Source organism: Lethenteron reissneri, chromosome 46 (assembly GCF_015708825.2).
Source record: "Lethenteron reissneri isolate LAM-NWPU_2019-01 chromosome 46, ASM1570882v1, whole genome shotgun sequence".
In the NCBI taxonomy this organism is placed as follows: Eukaryota; Metazoa; Chordata; class Hyperoartia; order Petromyzontiformes; family Petromyzontidae; genus Lethenteron; species Lethenteron reissneri.
The window spans coordinates 3,677,391-3,689,673 of record NC_083824.1 but is presented as its reverse complement, the minus strand read 5'-3'; the positions used below and the strand labels follow the sequence as shown (position 1 = coordinate 3,689,673).

The 12,283-nt window shown below is 52.5% G+C and overlaps 1 protein-coding gene across 1 annotated transcript in view; it reads right to left on the bottom strand.

The window, feature by feature from the left end:
- LOC133354180 (disintegrin and metalloproteinase domain-containing protein 10-like) overlaps positions 1–12,283 on the bottom strand; it is a 56,170-nt gene that overhangs the window by 10,526 nt on the left and 33,361 nt on the right. The window contains exons 5-9 of the mRNA XM_061570819.1: positions 11,988–12,091; positions 11,149–11,295; positions 10,157–10,249; positions 9,690–9,870; positions 1,254–1,417 (exon numbers count right to left, since the gene is read on the bottom strand). Coding sequence (XP_061426803.1) covers positions 1,254–1,417; positions 9,690–9,870; positions 10,157–10,249; positions 11,149–11,295; positions 11,988–12,091 — 689 coding nt within the window. The remainder of the gene's footprint in view (positions 1–1,253; positions 1,418–9,689; positions 9,871–10,156; positions 10,250–11,148; positions 11,296–11,987; positions 12,092–12,283) is intronic.

The window sequence follows — 12,283 nt, the reverse complement described above, 5'->3', positions numbered from 1 at the left end:
TCCTTAAAATAAAATACAAATATATAATAGGAAATGTGTTGGGCAATGGGTTTCCTATCAAGGGCCATTGCCCAATTATTGTCATTTGAGTTGTGCGCGCCACTGCCAAGTTTAGTTAAAGCTTATTTTGATAAACAAGATGCGAACTCAGGAGATCAGGATAGCTGCCTCATTTGCAATGGTGAACCGATACTACGAACGCTAACGCGGCAGTATCACCAAATCCTTTGTTTGGGGCAAAACGACCGCCAATGCCAAGTCGCCCAGCGGTGGCGTCACGGTACAAATGAGGCTTCCTATTCGTTAATTGATCAGGCACCATCGAGTCACTTGCACGGAGGCCCCGCTCACGATGTTTGTATAAAAGCATGCGGGGTGATTTTGCTGGTGGGAGGAAACAGGAGTGCACAGAGGGAACCTGCCAAAGCATTCAACTCTGCAGGCCTCCCCCCCTTTAATCTACTCAAGACAATTCATGGACAGGGTATTTAGTTTCACCATCTTGCCTTGCTGTGTGAAGTTATTTTAGTCGGGCTCCACAAGACAGCAATAAAACAAACAAAAATGAAATCACTAGGTTTCAAACAAAGTGTGTAATTCGTTTGAACAAAACCACAAACTAATTTGCGAAAACAAAACGAGTTCTGTAAATATCATCCACAGGAAACGGCTGGAAAAACCTCCCAAATCTCTGGTCGGCTCCTGCTCGTTCATCGCCAGGTGAGCGGCGGTCACGTCGGGGGAGGGGGGTGTAGGGTGGGGTGGGGGGTGGGGCGGGGGTGTAGGATGGGGTGGGGGGTGGGGCGGGGGTGTAGGATGGGGTGGGGGGTGGGGCGGGGGTGTAGGGTGGGGTGGGGGGTGGGGCGGGGGTGTAGGATGGGGTGGGGGGTGGGGCGGGGGTGTAGGATGGGGTGGGGGGTGGGGCGGGGGTGTAGGGTGGGGTGGGGGGTGGGGCGGGGGTGTAGGGTGGGGTGGGGGGTGGGGCGGGGGTGTAGGATGGGGTGGGGGGTGGGGCGGGGGTGTAGGATGGGGTGGGGGGTGGGGCGGGGGTGTAGGGTGGGGTGGGGGGTGGGGCGGGGGTGTAGGATGGGGTGGGGGGTGGGGCGGGGGTGTAGGGTGGGGTGGGGGGTGGGGCGGGGGTGTAGGATGGGGTGGGGGGTGGGGCGGGGGTGTAGGGTGGGGTGGGGGGTAGGGTGGGGTGGGGGGTGGGGCGGGGGTGTAGGATGGGGCGGGTGCGTCTGGAAGGCACCCACCGGGGACCCGAAGTTGTGTCCGATCTCGTGGGCGAAGGTGATGTAGGAGACGCGGGGTGGCACGTGGCGCCCGTAGTTTTGCACCGTGACGATGCCGGTGTTAAGCGACTTGCGTCGGCCGTCCGGGTACGCTTTGTTCTTTTCACAGATGCCTCCCGAGCTGCCTGCTCACGCGCACGCAGATGAACGCGCACGCATGCATCGTCACGCCGGAATCCGGTTACACATCTCGTCACGCACGCTGGGTAATCCAGAACTCACCGTTTCTACCGAGAAACATCTCAGCGCTCCAGTTCTCACCTGCATATCCCCTCACCCCTCCCCCGGAACGCAACACAACCGAGCCATCATACTGGCACCAAGATCCAAAAACTCACCAGTGGGAGAGATTGTAAGAACTGTCGTTTTTTGTGTATGAGCTCATGACAGTGGCGTACATCATCATGTGTGAAAGTATGTTTCAAAATATGGAGGAGGGGGGGGGGGAAAACAGAAGGAACCGGAGAAAAATCCACACAACCACGGGGAGGGAGAGAACACGTGAATTCCAAATTAATGGGTGTCAAGGTCAGGAATTTGCACCCAGGATCTCCTGCATACCAGGCGATGGGTTTATTAAAATGGTTGCGGTTGTAAAGTTGTGGTTGTGCGTGGGCGCCGTGTCGATAATGATGAACTGGAGGATGGACGGCCGTGGTGGTGAAGTAGCTGCGTGGGTGTGTTCAACCGCGCGCTGCCGTGCAGTCTGGGGGTGGGAGAGGAGGGCTCTTTGGATTTCCCATTTCATCTGTGCTCGTGACACGGGATGGCCGGAACATTCAGTGCTATTATTATCGACTCAGCCCCAATGGCTCAAGACAAACAGAGATCAAATGCTGGGGGTGGTAAACCACGCAAAATCACACGCCAAACAAGGGAGAGTAAATTAAACTCGTGCACTGCAAAGTTGGTCAGCAAATTCTCTAGACGGTGGGAGGGAGAGGAAAAAAACTGCCCTCATTATTTTTCTTGCTGGCGCGAGAGCGGCGGTCGCTGTGCACACACAGAGCCCTCCCGGGCCGTAATAGCCTTCGTTTTCAACGCACGCTTTGCCGAGCTGCGATTCAGACCCACGGGGCGAATTAAACGTTCTCCGGGGCGACACACGGGAGAGAGGAAAGAATGCTTTGCGATCGTTCGCCTGATGCGCGTGTCCCTCTCGGTCCGGCACGCACGGCCCCATGCTGGAACATGGCGGCGTCACGGGGACTAGTTGGGCATTTCAGTTGGATCCAACAGCGTGGCGCGGAGTGTAGGACAGGGCAACCTCAACTCGGGAGTAGCGAGCGGACTTGGGTGTGAGGGTGACCAACGCCTTCCACGTCTCAAAAAAACCAACGCAGCCTCATTACCCGCCCGCCCGCCCACCCCTGCCTCGCACACCTCCTCCGTTCCCAGAACCCTCCCAACCGCCATCGACCGAGCACGCAAAGTCACGGGGGCTGTGCGCACACAAATAAACCGGCATTCTCTCCCACGCCAAACATACATGTGACAGCGCTGCTCGCTACGGACAGGCGTGCGCCCCTCCCTACCGCGTGCCCAAGCGCGCGGTCACCTACACCAAAGTCACCGCCAGCACGAGTGCCATGGGAGGACACGGCGAAGGACGGGTGGGCGCTCGTTAGTGCCAAAGCCGCCGTTCAATGCTCTACCAAGAGCTGCTTTACCGGGGGATCCGCAAACCCCACCGCTAGCCCCACTAGAAAGGACTCCCCCATTGGCTGCGCCGCAAGTAATTCTATGATCGATCTCGATTTTCCAATATTCACGCCGCTGCCGATGGTTCATCACCTCCCAGACTGGTTAGCGTGGCTAAGTTTATGTCACGAGGCAGGAGGAAGGAAGGAGGCTCCCTACCCTCGCAACTTGCCACAGCTCGCAATGCCGTGGTTGTTGGAAGACAGCAACTTGCAAATTCCTTTCATATTTTCTTGTTTTTGTTTACCTACGGCTGTGACGTTGGTTTATCCGTAGAGACCTCATGTCCTGTGCGGACATGCCACGTGCTGCAAAAAGACGGGCACACCAGGGCAGCAACGTCACTCGTGGACTAATTAATGTATTATGCTTTAAACTGAGTGTCGCCCGCGTTTCTTTCCAAGTGCACGTGTCACAATACCCACAGGGTTTCTAGCTACTTATTTGTTTAAAGACCACTCACGCTGACGAATTAAACATGTAAAATAACACCTGCGGGATTTTCTTAGAGAGACGGACTTTTTTCTCTTTAGCCTTGAGTTAATGTTTTATTCAAACAACTCTGCTGCCAGATTATACATTGACCAACTTCTGGCCTCCGCGACGCTTTTCCCACTACTGTACACCTGGATGCCCTTAAGGGAGAGGGAACAGTTGCTGTGGAAACCGACGTCAGCCAGGGCCGCACGAGTCCACGAGTGTCACGCTCCCAAAATGGGCACGGCTGCCAAGAGCGAGGGGGCTGTAACAACTCGCCGATTCACTATCTCCTTTACGGTTCTTACCGCGGAGGTTTCCGCCGTTGTGCTGTATCGCTTTTCAAGAACTGGAGCTCCCGGTGCGTGGAGCGAAACGACGGACATTGTGCCGAACAAGTAGTACACTCCAAAACACATCGGAGAACAACTGAACTAAAAGCATCGTATTTCACATGTACAAACTGCTGCTTATCAAATAATTAACGACTCCTATTATGGGTGGCCCTATGCATCCAGTGATCCACAAATTACCCTATAAGTCATTTCAGAACAGTGTCCAATTACTCACAAATATTTGACGGATAAGTCGGGTCGAGGAGCCAATTACTCCAATTTTCCACGATTTTCCCCCGTGGATAAGTGGAGCAAGTTCGTGCATAACCCTCACCGATGACAGGATCCGCGATATACGTCCACCGTATCACAACGGAAAAGAGGAGTTCTCTTCTACGTTGTATGTAAACGTTTCCACGTGATCCGTCAAGCCAGCCGGAGGCTCCGACATTCACCACAATGTTAGAAAAAACATCATCATCTCTGGACTCGAACTGTGACTCTGAACGTGACATCTCAAAGATCACACAACGGCTGCGGATAAACCCAGCGGTGCCGCACGGCTCGATAAACCCCCTCCGTGGGCCACTCCAGTGGGGATTAGCTCTCCGTTGAGAGCGGAACACTCTGGAGAGTGTAAACTCAGGAGAGGGAGACACTCATAGATCCTCGCTGAGCAAACACGAGGCTCCACCAACATAGCTACGCGCGCATAATGGCGGCTTCAGGAGTTCACACGTCAAGGTACAGACGTCATCGCGGCCACTGCCATTGATGTCACCGTGCCTCGCCATTGCTTCCTTCCTGCCTTCCGTTAGATCCCGTATTAGTTGCGGAGCGGACAGCTGACCTCCACAAGTCTGCTCTTACAGTTTCATGATCACCACCGGCTGGCTTTAGGTCTTCACGTTGGTCACCGACCTCTGGGTGACAGTCCAGATGCCTGACGCAAAAAATACAGCCCCGTTATTCGACTAATTGGAATAATGCCAAAATGACCCTGGGGTTGAGTGTTTCTTTCACGCATTACCGGCTTCCAATAAGTGGGTTACCCGAAGCCAAACCCATAAAAAACAACTCTTGTGAAGCCTGACCGGCAGCTGAGAGGGCAAGACCTTGGCCTAAGTACTTTGTGAAGGTTTGGCAGAGATGGCCTCTCCAATTCTACGACAGAGCCATATACACTCTTAGTTATGTAAAACAGATCGCACTCACAATGTCTCAATGCATTTGTGTGCCTCTCAATGCGAAGCTCTCTGCTTGTAGTAATAATTTAATAATGTGCAGCTCTCGGTGTTTCCACTACTGGACGAGTGCCTTCCCCGCACGGTGTCGGTGGTGGGGATTGTTTGGCCATACTTCACTCTGTCGGTCAGCGCAGATTGGTGAAAAGGTGGGGGAGTGGAGGGCAGGACCGGTACAGACATCACTCGCCATTGATGTTAGCCGTGGGCAGGAATAAAACCCAATTACAATCGATTTTTACGTTCACAACACACGTGTGTTAACTCTTATCTCTGACAACCTTGACAGCGCTGTTTGTGGCTGGCCACTTGAGGTTGCGGCCCTTTAGGCCCTGTGCTGTCAACTGCCTAAACAAATATTCAGACGAGTAAATAAAATGTAAACACGCGTCCGCGACGCATCCACTCTAATCGCGCGTCATTCGTGACGAATCTAAACTGGATGAAAATAAAAAACTAAAGCGCCTTGAGGTTGACGGAACAAACGACACTACTGCAAGCAATGCTGCCCTCGTGGGCACTACAACAAAAATAGGACAGTCGCGTTCGTCCGTGCGTCTGCCCGCCCGCGTGCAATGGAAACATTCATACCCCGATGCCTCCCGCATCACAACTGTGTGCCGCACAACGCAAGCTCCAGCCAGCCACGTCACGGACAGCTGACGGGACTAGAGTCGCCACCTCCGAAGCTCAAACAAAACCGGAACACATTAAGAGAAGGAAAGGAATAATATCTCTCAATCCCAGAAGAGGGGAGAATGACGTGTAAATGCAGTGGTTTATTATTATTGTTAAACCACTGACCAAAAACACCCCAGAAATGTTAATGTTCCAGTAAAGAATTCCAGATTTTCCTAGCACAGCTATCTCAAATTGAGGATGTACTGGGAAAATCAGGACAGGTGGCAACCCTAGACGGGACACGTGCCGGCACACCGCGTTAAACACCGCGCCATCGATTGCCCAACGACTGCGATGCTAAAAATACGGCGGAGGAGCCTCGTGCACGGCACTCACGCGTTACTCATTAAACCTGCATGGTTAGCGAGTAAATGAGAAATGCCTTAATTGTTCGATCACATGCAGGGCGTGCATTCCGACTCCAATCAGAGCTGTTGGCTCTGTGCACACTGGAGTGAGGACAGTCCACGTGGAATCGTGTGCTTGGAGGCAGTCGCCCTCCAACAACAACGGAGGGCAGAGGAACGATGCGCGAATCAACGAGCGGAGCGCCGGGCGGCTAATAAGCAGCGAGGTGGCACCGTGGCGAGCACAGCTGGTGCATCTGTCAGTCGTCTCAGTCAATTAACCTATAACACTTGGGTCTGTCCCGTGACCTCCTGCCAGAAAGCCTTCGAAACTTCCAAGTGCTGTGGTGACACGTTTTGTATGTGTTGAGGGGAGTGGTGGAGCAGTGGTTGACGCATTGCACTATGAACCCACCGACCTGAGTTCGATTCCCATGAACGCACTCGTGATAACGTGTTTATAAATGTGCTTAGTTACTTACTTAGCGGCTGATATTCGTGGCGATTGATGTCAAAACTGGTTCTGGGAATCCCATAGGTGGAGTGAGTATTAAGTGAGCACCTGTTGCGGCGTGTTGCTGTCCCCCCCCACCCCATCCATCTCGTGCGTCGTGCCGGCCTTAATAGCCGCTCGCTAACAGCACTTGCCCAAATGCGCGCGAGCATCGGCTGTGCATCAGTGATGGGTGTCTGTTCATGCGTATTAATGTCTCTGCGTGAACAGACATACGTATGCGCGGTGTTGGCCGTCGGTGAGTATGATGGGTATGCGCGTCCATGTGTACGTTATGTATGAGTGCGTAGGTGTGAATACACGTAGGCAGGAGTTCGTCTACTGCACTATGAACCCAGCAACACAAGTTTGATTCCCGCACACAGGCAATATCATTGAGGTTTATGTGAACCAGTCCTGGGCCTGCCCTAGGTCGACTCAGCCTCAAATGAGTAACGAGTGTGATGTGTAAACATCCCACCCACCCCTCTCGTATGCCGTTTCGGCCTTCAAAGCTGCTTGCTAACAGGAGTGATGAAGGCCATGCGGGGCTTCTTTGTCTTTGTTTTGGACACAGTGCAGTGTGCTGTGTGTGGACTCGCGCAGGTATCTGGGTGTACAGGTGACTGCAGTAGCAGGAGTTGGGGTGTACCGACGTGTGTACACGTGCGTGCGCTACCTTCGAGCTCACGGCCAACACCGGTAATGAATATCTGAACAGATCTTGGACCTTCCTTAGGCCGCATTGGGGAGCCAAAGCGGCGGGGCATGATGCCAACCACACCACCGTCTCGTGCGCCGTGTCAGCCTGAATACGTGCTCGCTAACGGATATTGTCCCAACAGTCGTAATTTTGCGCAAAAAAAAGAAATTCCTTACAGCATTCACTGCAAATAAAATGTACGCGTCAGTCTCGTGTCCGCATGTTCGGAGCAGCACGTGTATCCCTCACGCGCTCACGACTTCACAAAATATGGAACCGTGCGCACTGTCAGGAAGCGCGATGGGAAAAACCACCGACGCCCCACGCCGCCACGTGCACCCTCGGCCTCGCCACGATGTGCGCTCCACGCGACGCGCGCTGGCACCAATGAAGCGTGCAGACAGCAGAGGTGGCGGCACCCGTAGGTAGCCGGGGTAAGCTTCGACCCCACGCGCACTCTCGCAGGTATTTCGGGAGCAGGTGCCAGGGTGCCATGGACTGGAAAAAACTCGTCCCGCCAGGCCCCCACCAGGCCCCCACCAGGCCCCCACCAGGCCCCCACCAGGCCCCCACCAGGCCCCCACCAGGCCCCCACCAGTCTCTCGGGCAGCGCCGCCCATGCTGCCCGCCAATCGAGTGAGGGCACGTCGCGCGCTGCCACGCCGCCCTCACCAGAGCTAGTAAAAAAGAATTATAATTCAAACCATTAAAAGGGTGCCCAAATTAAACATTTCACGTGACCTTTGTGAAATGTTTAGTCGACAGAAAATCCTTTCAAATAAAGGAGCGTGGACAAAACAAAGAGCAGGTAAAGTTTCTATTGGGCTTTTTTGAGTAATATCAGAACTTTCTGGAACAGAAGGAGTGCCTGCCGGCACTTTGTAGCTACCAGGAACCGCGCCCAAACTCTCGTGTTTATCTCGTTGCGACGACTGGAGGAATCCGATGAGCTATGAAGCTCCTTTTCAGAGACAACCTCAGCAGTGCACTACGTTCAGTTTGACACCCATATAAGTCACCCCTGGGTATTTTGTCATGGAATTGTTATATCGCAGTCAAATTAAGGTCAAGGAGTTGGTGAAGTTGAGTTGATTCTGAGCAAAAATTTCCCAACCCTTGGGTTGTAAAACATCGAGCTCTCAGCGTTAAAAAAACGAGCAAAGGTTAATGCTCGTTACAGTCCGAGCTGTGGGACGCCCTTGAGCATTTCCCCCACTCTACAGTACGGTGTAGGAGTCCACGGAGGATTGACAAACCTCTTTGCGGCTTCACGGGGCCGAATGCACGGGAGTCAGATTTCAAATTCCTGTCGCCTCTGTAATCGCCGCAACCCCCCGAAACAGATAAATCCGCGTGTTTCTCCTGTTAACTCCCTTGCTTGGTATGGAGGAGGTTGTGGGTTCGATCCCAACCCTGACAACTGTATATTTGAAGTTTGCATGCTTGTGGATTTTTCTCCAGGACCTCCGGTTTCTCCCTCCACATTTGGAAACGGGCGTTTAGAGTACTCGGCTGCTATAAACTTCCACATGATAAGCCACTTCGTTGAGCTATCATTCATGACCAAGTCGCTTCTGAAAAAGAGCTATGCAGCTCAGTGGACCTTACCTCGTAAAATAAGATTTTTTTTTTTATATTGTAGTAAATACACCCCGCCCACGGCAAACAGGCCCAAACTGATTGAACCAAAACTGCCACCGCCCCTGCAGCCTCCCACACAAAATTCCAGGGAGTCACCTGCACCCACTCAGGTGGGACCCCTCCTCCCCATGCTGGGGAAAGGCACCAAATGCCGCAGCGACGAAAACCGCAACAGCAGCTAGGATTGGTTCCCCACCGCTAGGCTTCAAACCTCCTCGCCCGGGCCTGTCCATCAGCTGTCACCTCGCCGTGAAGAGGAATTGCTTAACGGCGGGCAGATTAAAGCTTCGCATGCGAACACACCGCTGGAATGTTTCTGGTCTCAGAAGTTTCTGGCATCAGAATTGTTGTCTTCCTTTTGCCGTTCAGTGCAAGTTTGAAGTGGAAGTGTGTCTATGGATTTTACAAAGAAATAATACAAACCAAAGGGATGCACTACGCGACACCTGCAGAGGCAAACGTGCGTCTGCCAGGCATCCATCGATTCTTCTTCTTTGCGATTGAATAAACTGTCTTAGTTTGCACGTCATAAATGAATTCTTGTTTTGCAATTACGGTCCATGTAACGCCTCTAGTGGCTGCATGTTTTTTTTTATGAGACCCAATTAAACACAACGGCACAAACACGCCAGACAATGATTCGTTCTCACGCGTGCGATCATTCGCAGGCATTGCGTGTGCAACAATCAATATTCAATTGTGTGGAGCACGCGGGGTGGGGGGGGGGTCAAAGGTCAGAAGACAGAAGTGGAACAAAACAAAACGCGCCGCTTACTCGGGGAAGCGACCCAGGCGAGGCCGAGGACGCCGTTGTCGAAGACGCGGTCGGTGAAGAGGTAGGAGAGGCAGTAGTCGTCGTAGTTGCCCTCCGAGTGCATGTCCAGGAACTTGTCGACGCCGATGTTAGCGAAGCGGAAGGGGTTGCTGCTGTCTTTCTCGTGCTCCGTGGTGTTCACCTGTGGTGCGGCGTGTGGTGAACGTGAGTGCCATTTTAGAGCCGGGTGGGGGGTGGGGGGGGCGTGAGAAGAGAAGAAGCCACGCGTACGAGGGGGACACCGCTCCACGTCCACGCAGATCGGCCGGTCGGCCGCGCCGAGTTCCGACTGCGGTGTCGCTCAGCGATCCAACAGGGTTAGGGGCGCCCACGTGTGTGCGTGTGTCTGCTCGCTAACAGCACTTGCCCCAAGTCTGTTAAGGCTACACGGGGGATCTTTGTTTTGTTTTTGTGTGCGAGAGCCTCACCCGGATGCGTTTCACCAAGAAGTTGATGTTACGGATGTTGTCGAAGTTGGTGACCCGGTAGATCTGGCTGATGGCCTGGACGTGATTCGCTATCTGAGCACAAGGATAAGGCCGAAGAGGGATTAGTAAAGCTGGCAACTCCAAATGACTACGAAACAACGGGAAGCAGAGCAAGGCATCGCCCCGTGTGATAGAAAACAACCCATGGAAGTGGGTACCACAAAACTGCTTAAGATATTAAGATCCCTTCTTAAGATCCCATCAAACAATCTCTAACCCAGACAATAGCTGCACTCCAAAAAATAAACATTTTCCTCATTATGCACATGACGTAACTACCCCACGTTGTGTGCTCTTTAGACCAATACATATAATTAGTCATTAAGCGTCGTTTTTTTAACAAACCCCATTTCACTGGCTAGACAGCGCTCTATGCCAATGCCATATATTGCCATAGTTCTTCATAGTACATGAGTTTAGATTTCTGGTGACAATTACCGTAAAACTGCCCTAGTCGATAGAGGTCATCTGGTTTCATTATGTTTGGACCCAATCTGCATGTTACTGACTTTGACTTATGGACGAGTAACACAGACTGTGAGAGAAAGGATGGCAGAAAAACTGAAAAGTGAGCAGAGAGGCACATGATTTAGATTACACCGAGACACAGAAATAGGAACACATGGATTCGAGAACAGATGAAGGTTAAACCCATATTTTAAAGAAAAGTTAAGTGGGCTTGGGCAAGACAACGATGGCCGGTGGGGGGCGAAATTAACTACCAAGTAGCAGCTAAAGGAGGGAAAGCACCAGTAAGGATGTCCACCGCTGAGATGGAGCGATGAGATCTCCTCGTGCGCAGGTGCTGAATTTATCGTTGCATCGCGGAACCATGAGGGCTGGCGACAGGCTTGCGTAGGCCGTCATCCAGCAGTGCATTGACCGCGGCTGATGACGATGGTGACCGTCATGAAATCGAGCAATGTTCTCACCTCAGCAGTGACGGCCTCCACGCTGCCGTACTTGCGGAAGAACATGTGGTCGGTCTGGATGTAGAGGAGGCACGTGTTCTTGGATGGCGACACCTGGCGCTTTCGCCGTTTCAGGGCCTCGGCCTCGGATTTTGTGAGTTCCCTGGCCTACAGAACGCAGAAGACAGAGTCCCCAAATAGCCTCACACACAACTGTTGCGGAAAGTGCTGTTCGCGAGCGCCTATGGAGGCCAGCACGGCACACGATGGGGTGGGCGGTCAACACCACGCCTGGTCGCCTTTGTTTCCCTAGTGCTGATGTTTACACACCACACTAGGTACTCATGAGAGGCTGTGTCGACCTAGAGGAGGCCCAAAACTGGTTCACATAATCGTCACTAGAGTTAGTCATGAGCGGGAATCATCTCTGATGGCCAAATTCATAGCACTAACCTCGACACGACCGCTCCCCATTACTGCAGAATGCACGCACACACTTCCACCGACAGTAAGACATAGGGTCTAATGCGTCAGTTATCACAGCCAATATTACAATTGATAATTGACTTTTGGGAAAGGCAACATAATGATCTGAGCAAATCTGTGTCCAGAACCCAGCACAGCCAAACAAATGAAATTGTGACAAGTGTGTTTTAAATGCTAAATTCATTATTTCAGCTCACCAGTAAGCTAACGAACAAACCTCTACCCGTCTGTTCGTCCATCTGTTGGGCCGTCCATTTGTCCTTCTGTCCATTTGATCTTCCGTCCGTCCGTCCATCCATTTGTCCTTTTGTCTGTTTGTCCATCCTTCTGTCCGTCTGTCTGTCCGTCCGTCCGTTCCCACCCCACGCTCTCACCTGCTCTTCGGCCACCCATCCCTTGGGCCGCTGGTAGCGCTGCATCTGATCGAAGACCGATTTATTGGCACAGCCGGCGTGCGAGCCAACCTTGTCAGGAAACTCTGTGAGAACAACAATACCCAAAGGGCAAGGCACGCGTATGTATGCAGACAAAGATTCCCCCTATAGCCTTTACAGACTGTTGGGGCAAGTGCTGTTATCGAGCCACACACACGTGACAGACACACACGCTCTTATGAAATATATTCATAATCATTATAATTTACAGACATTTGTCAATCCATTTTTTATTC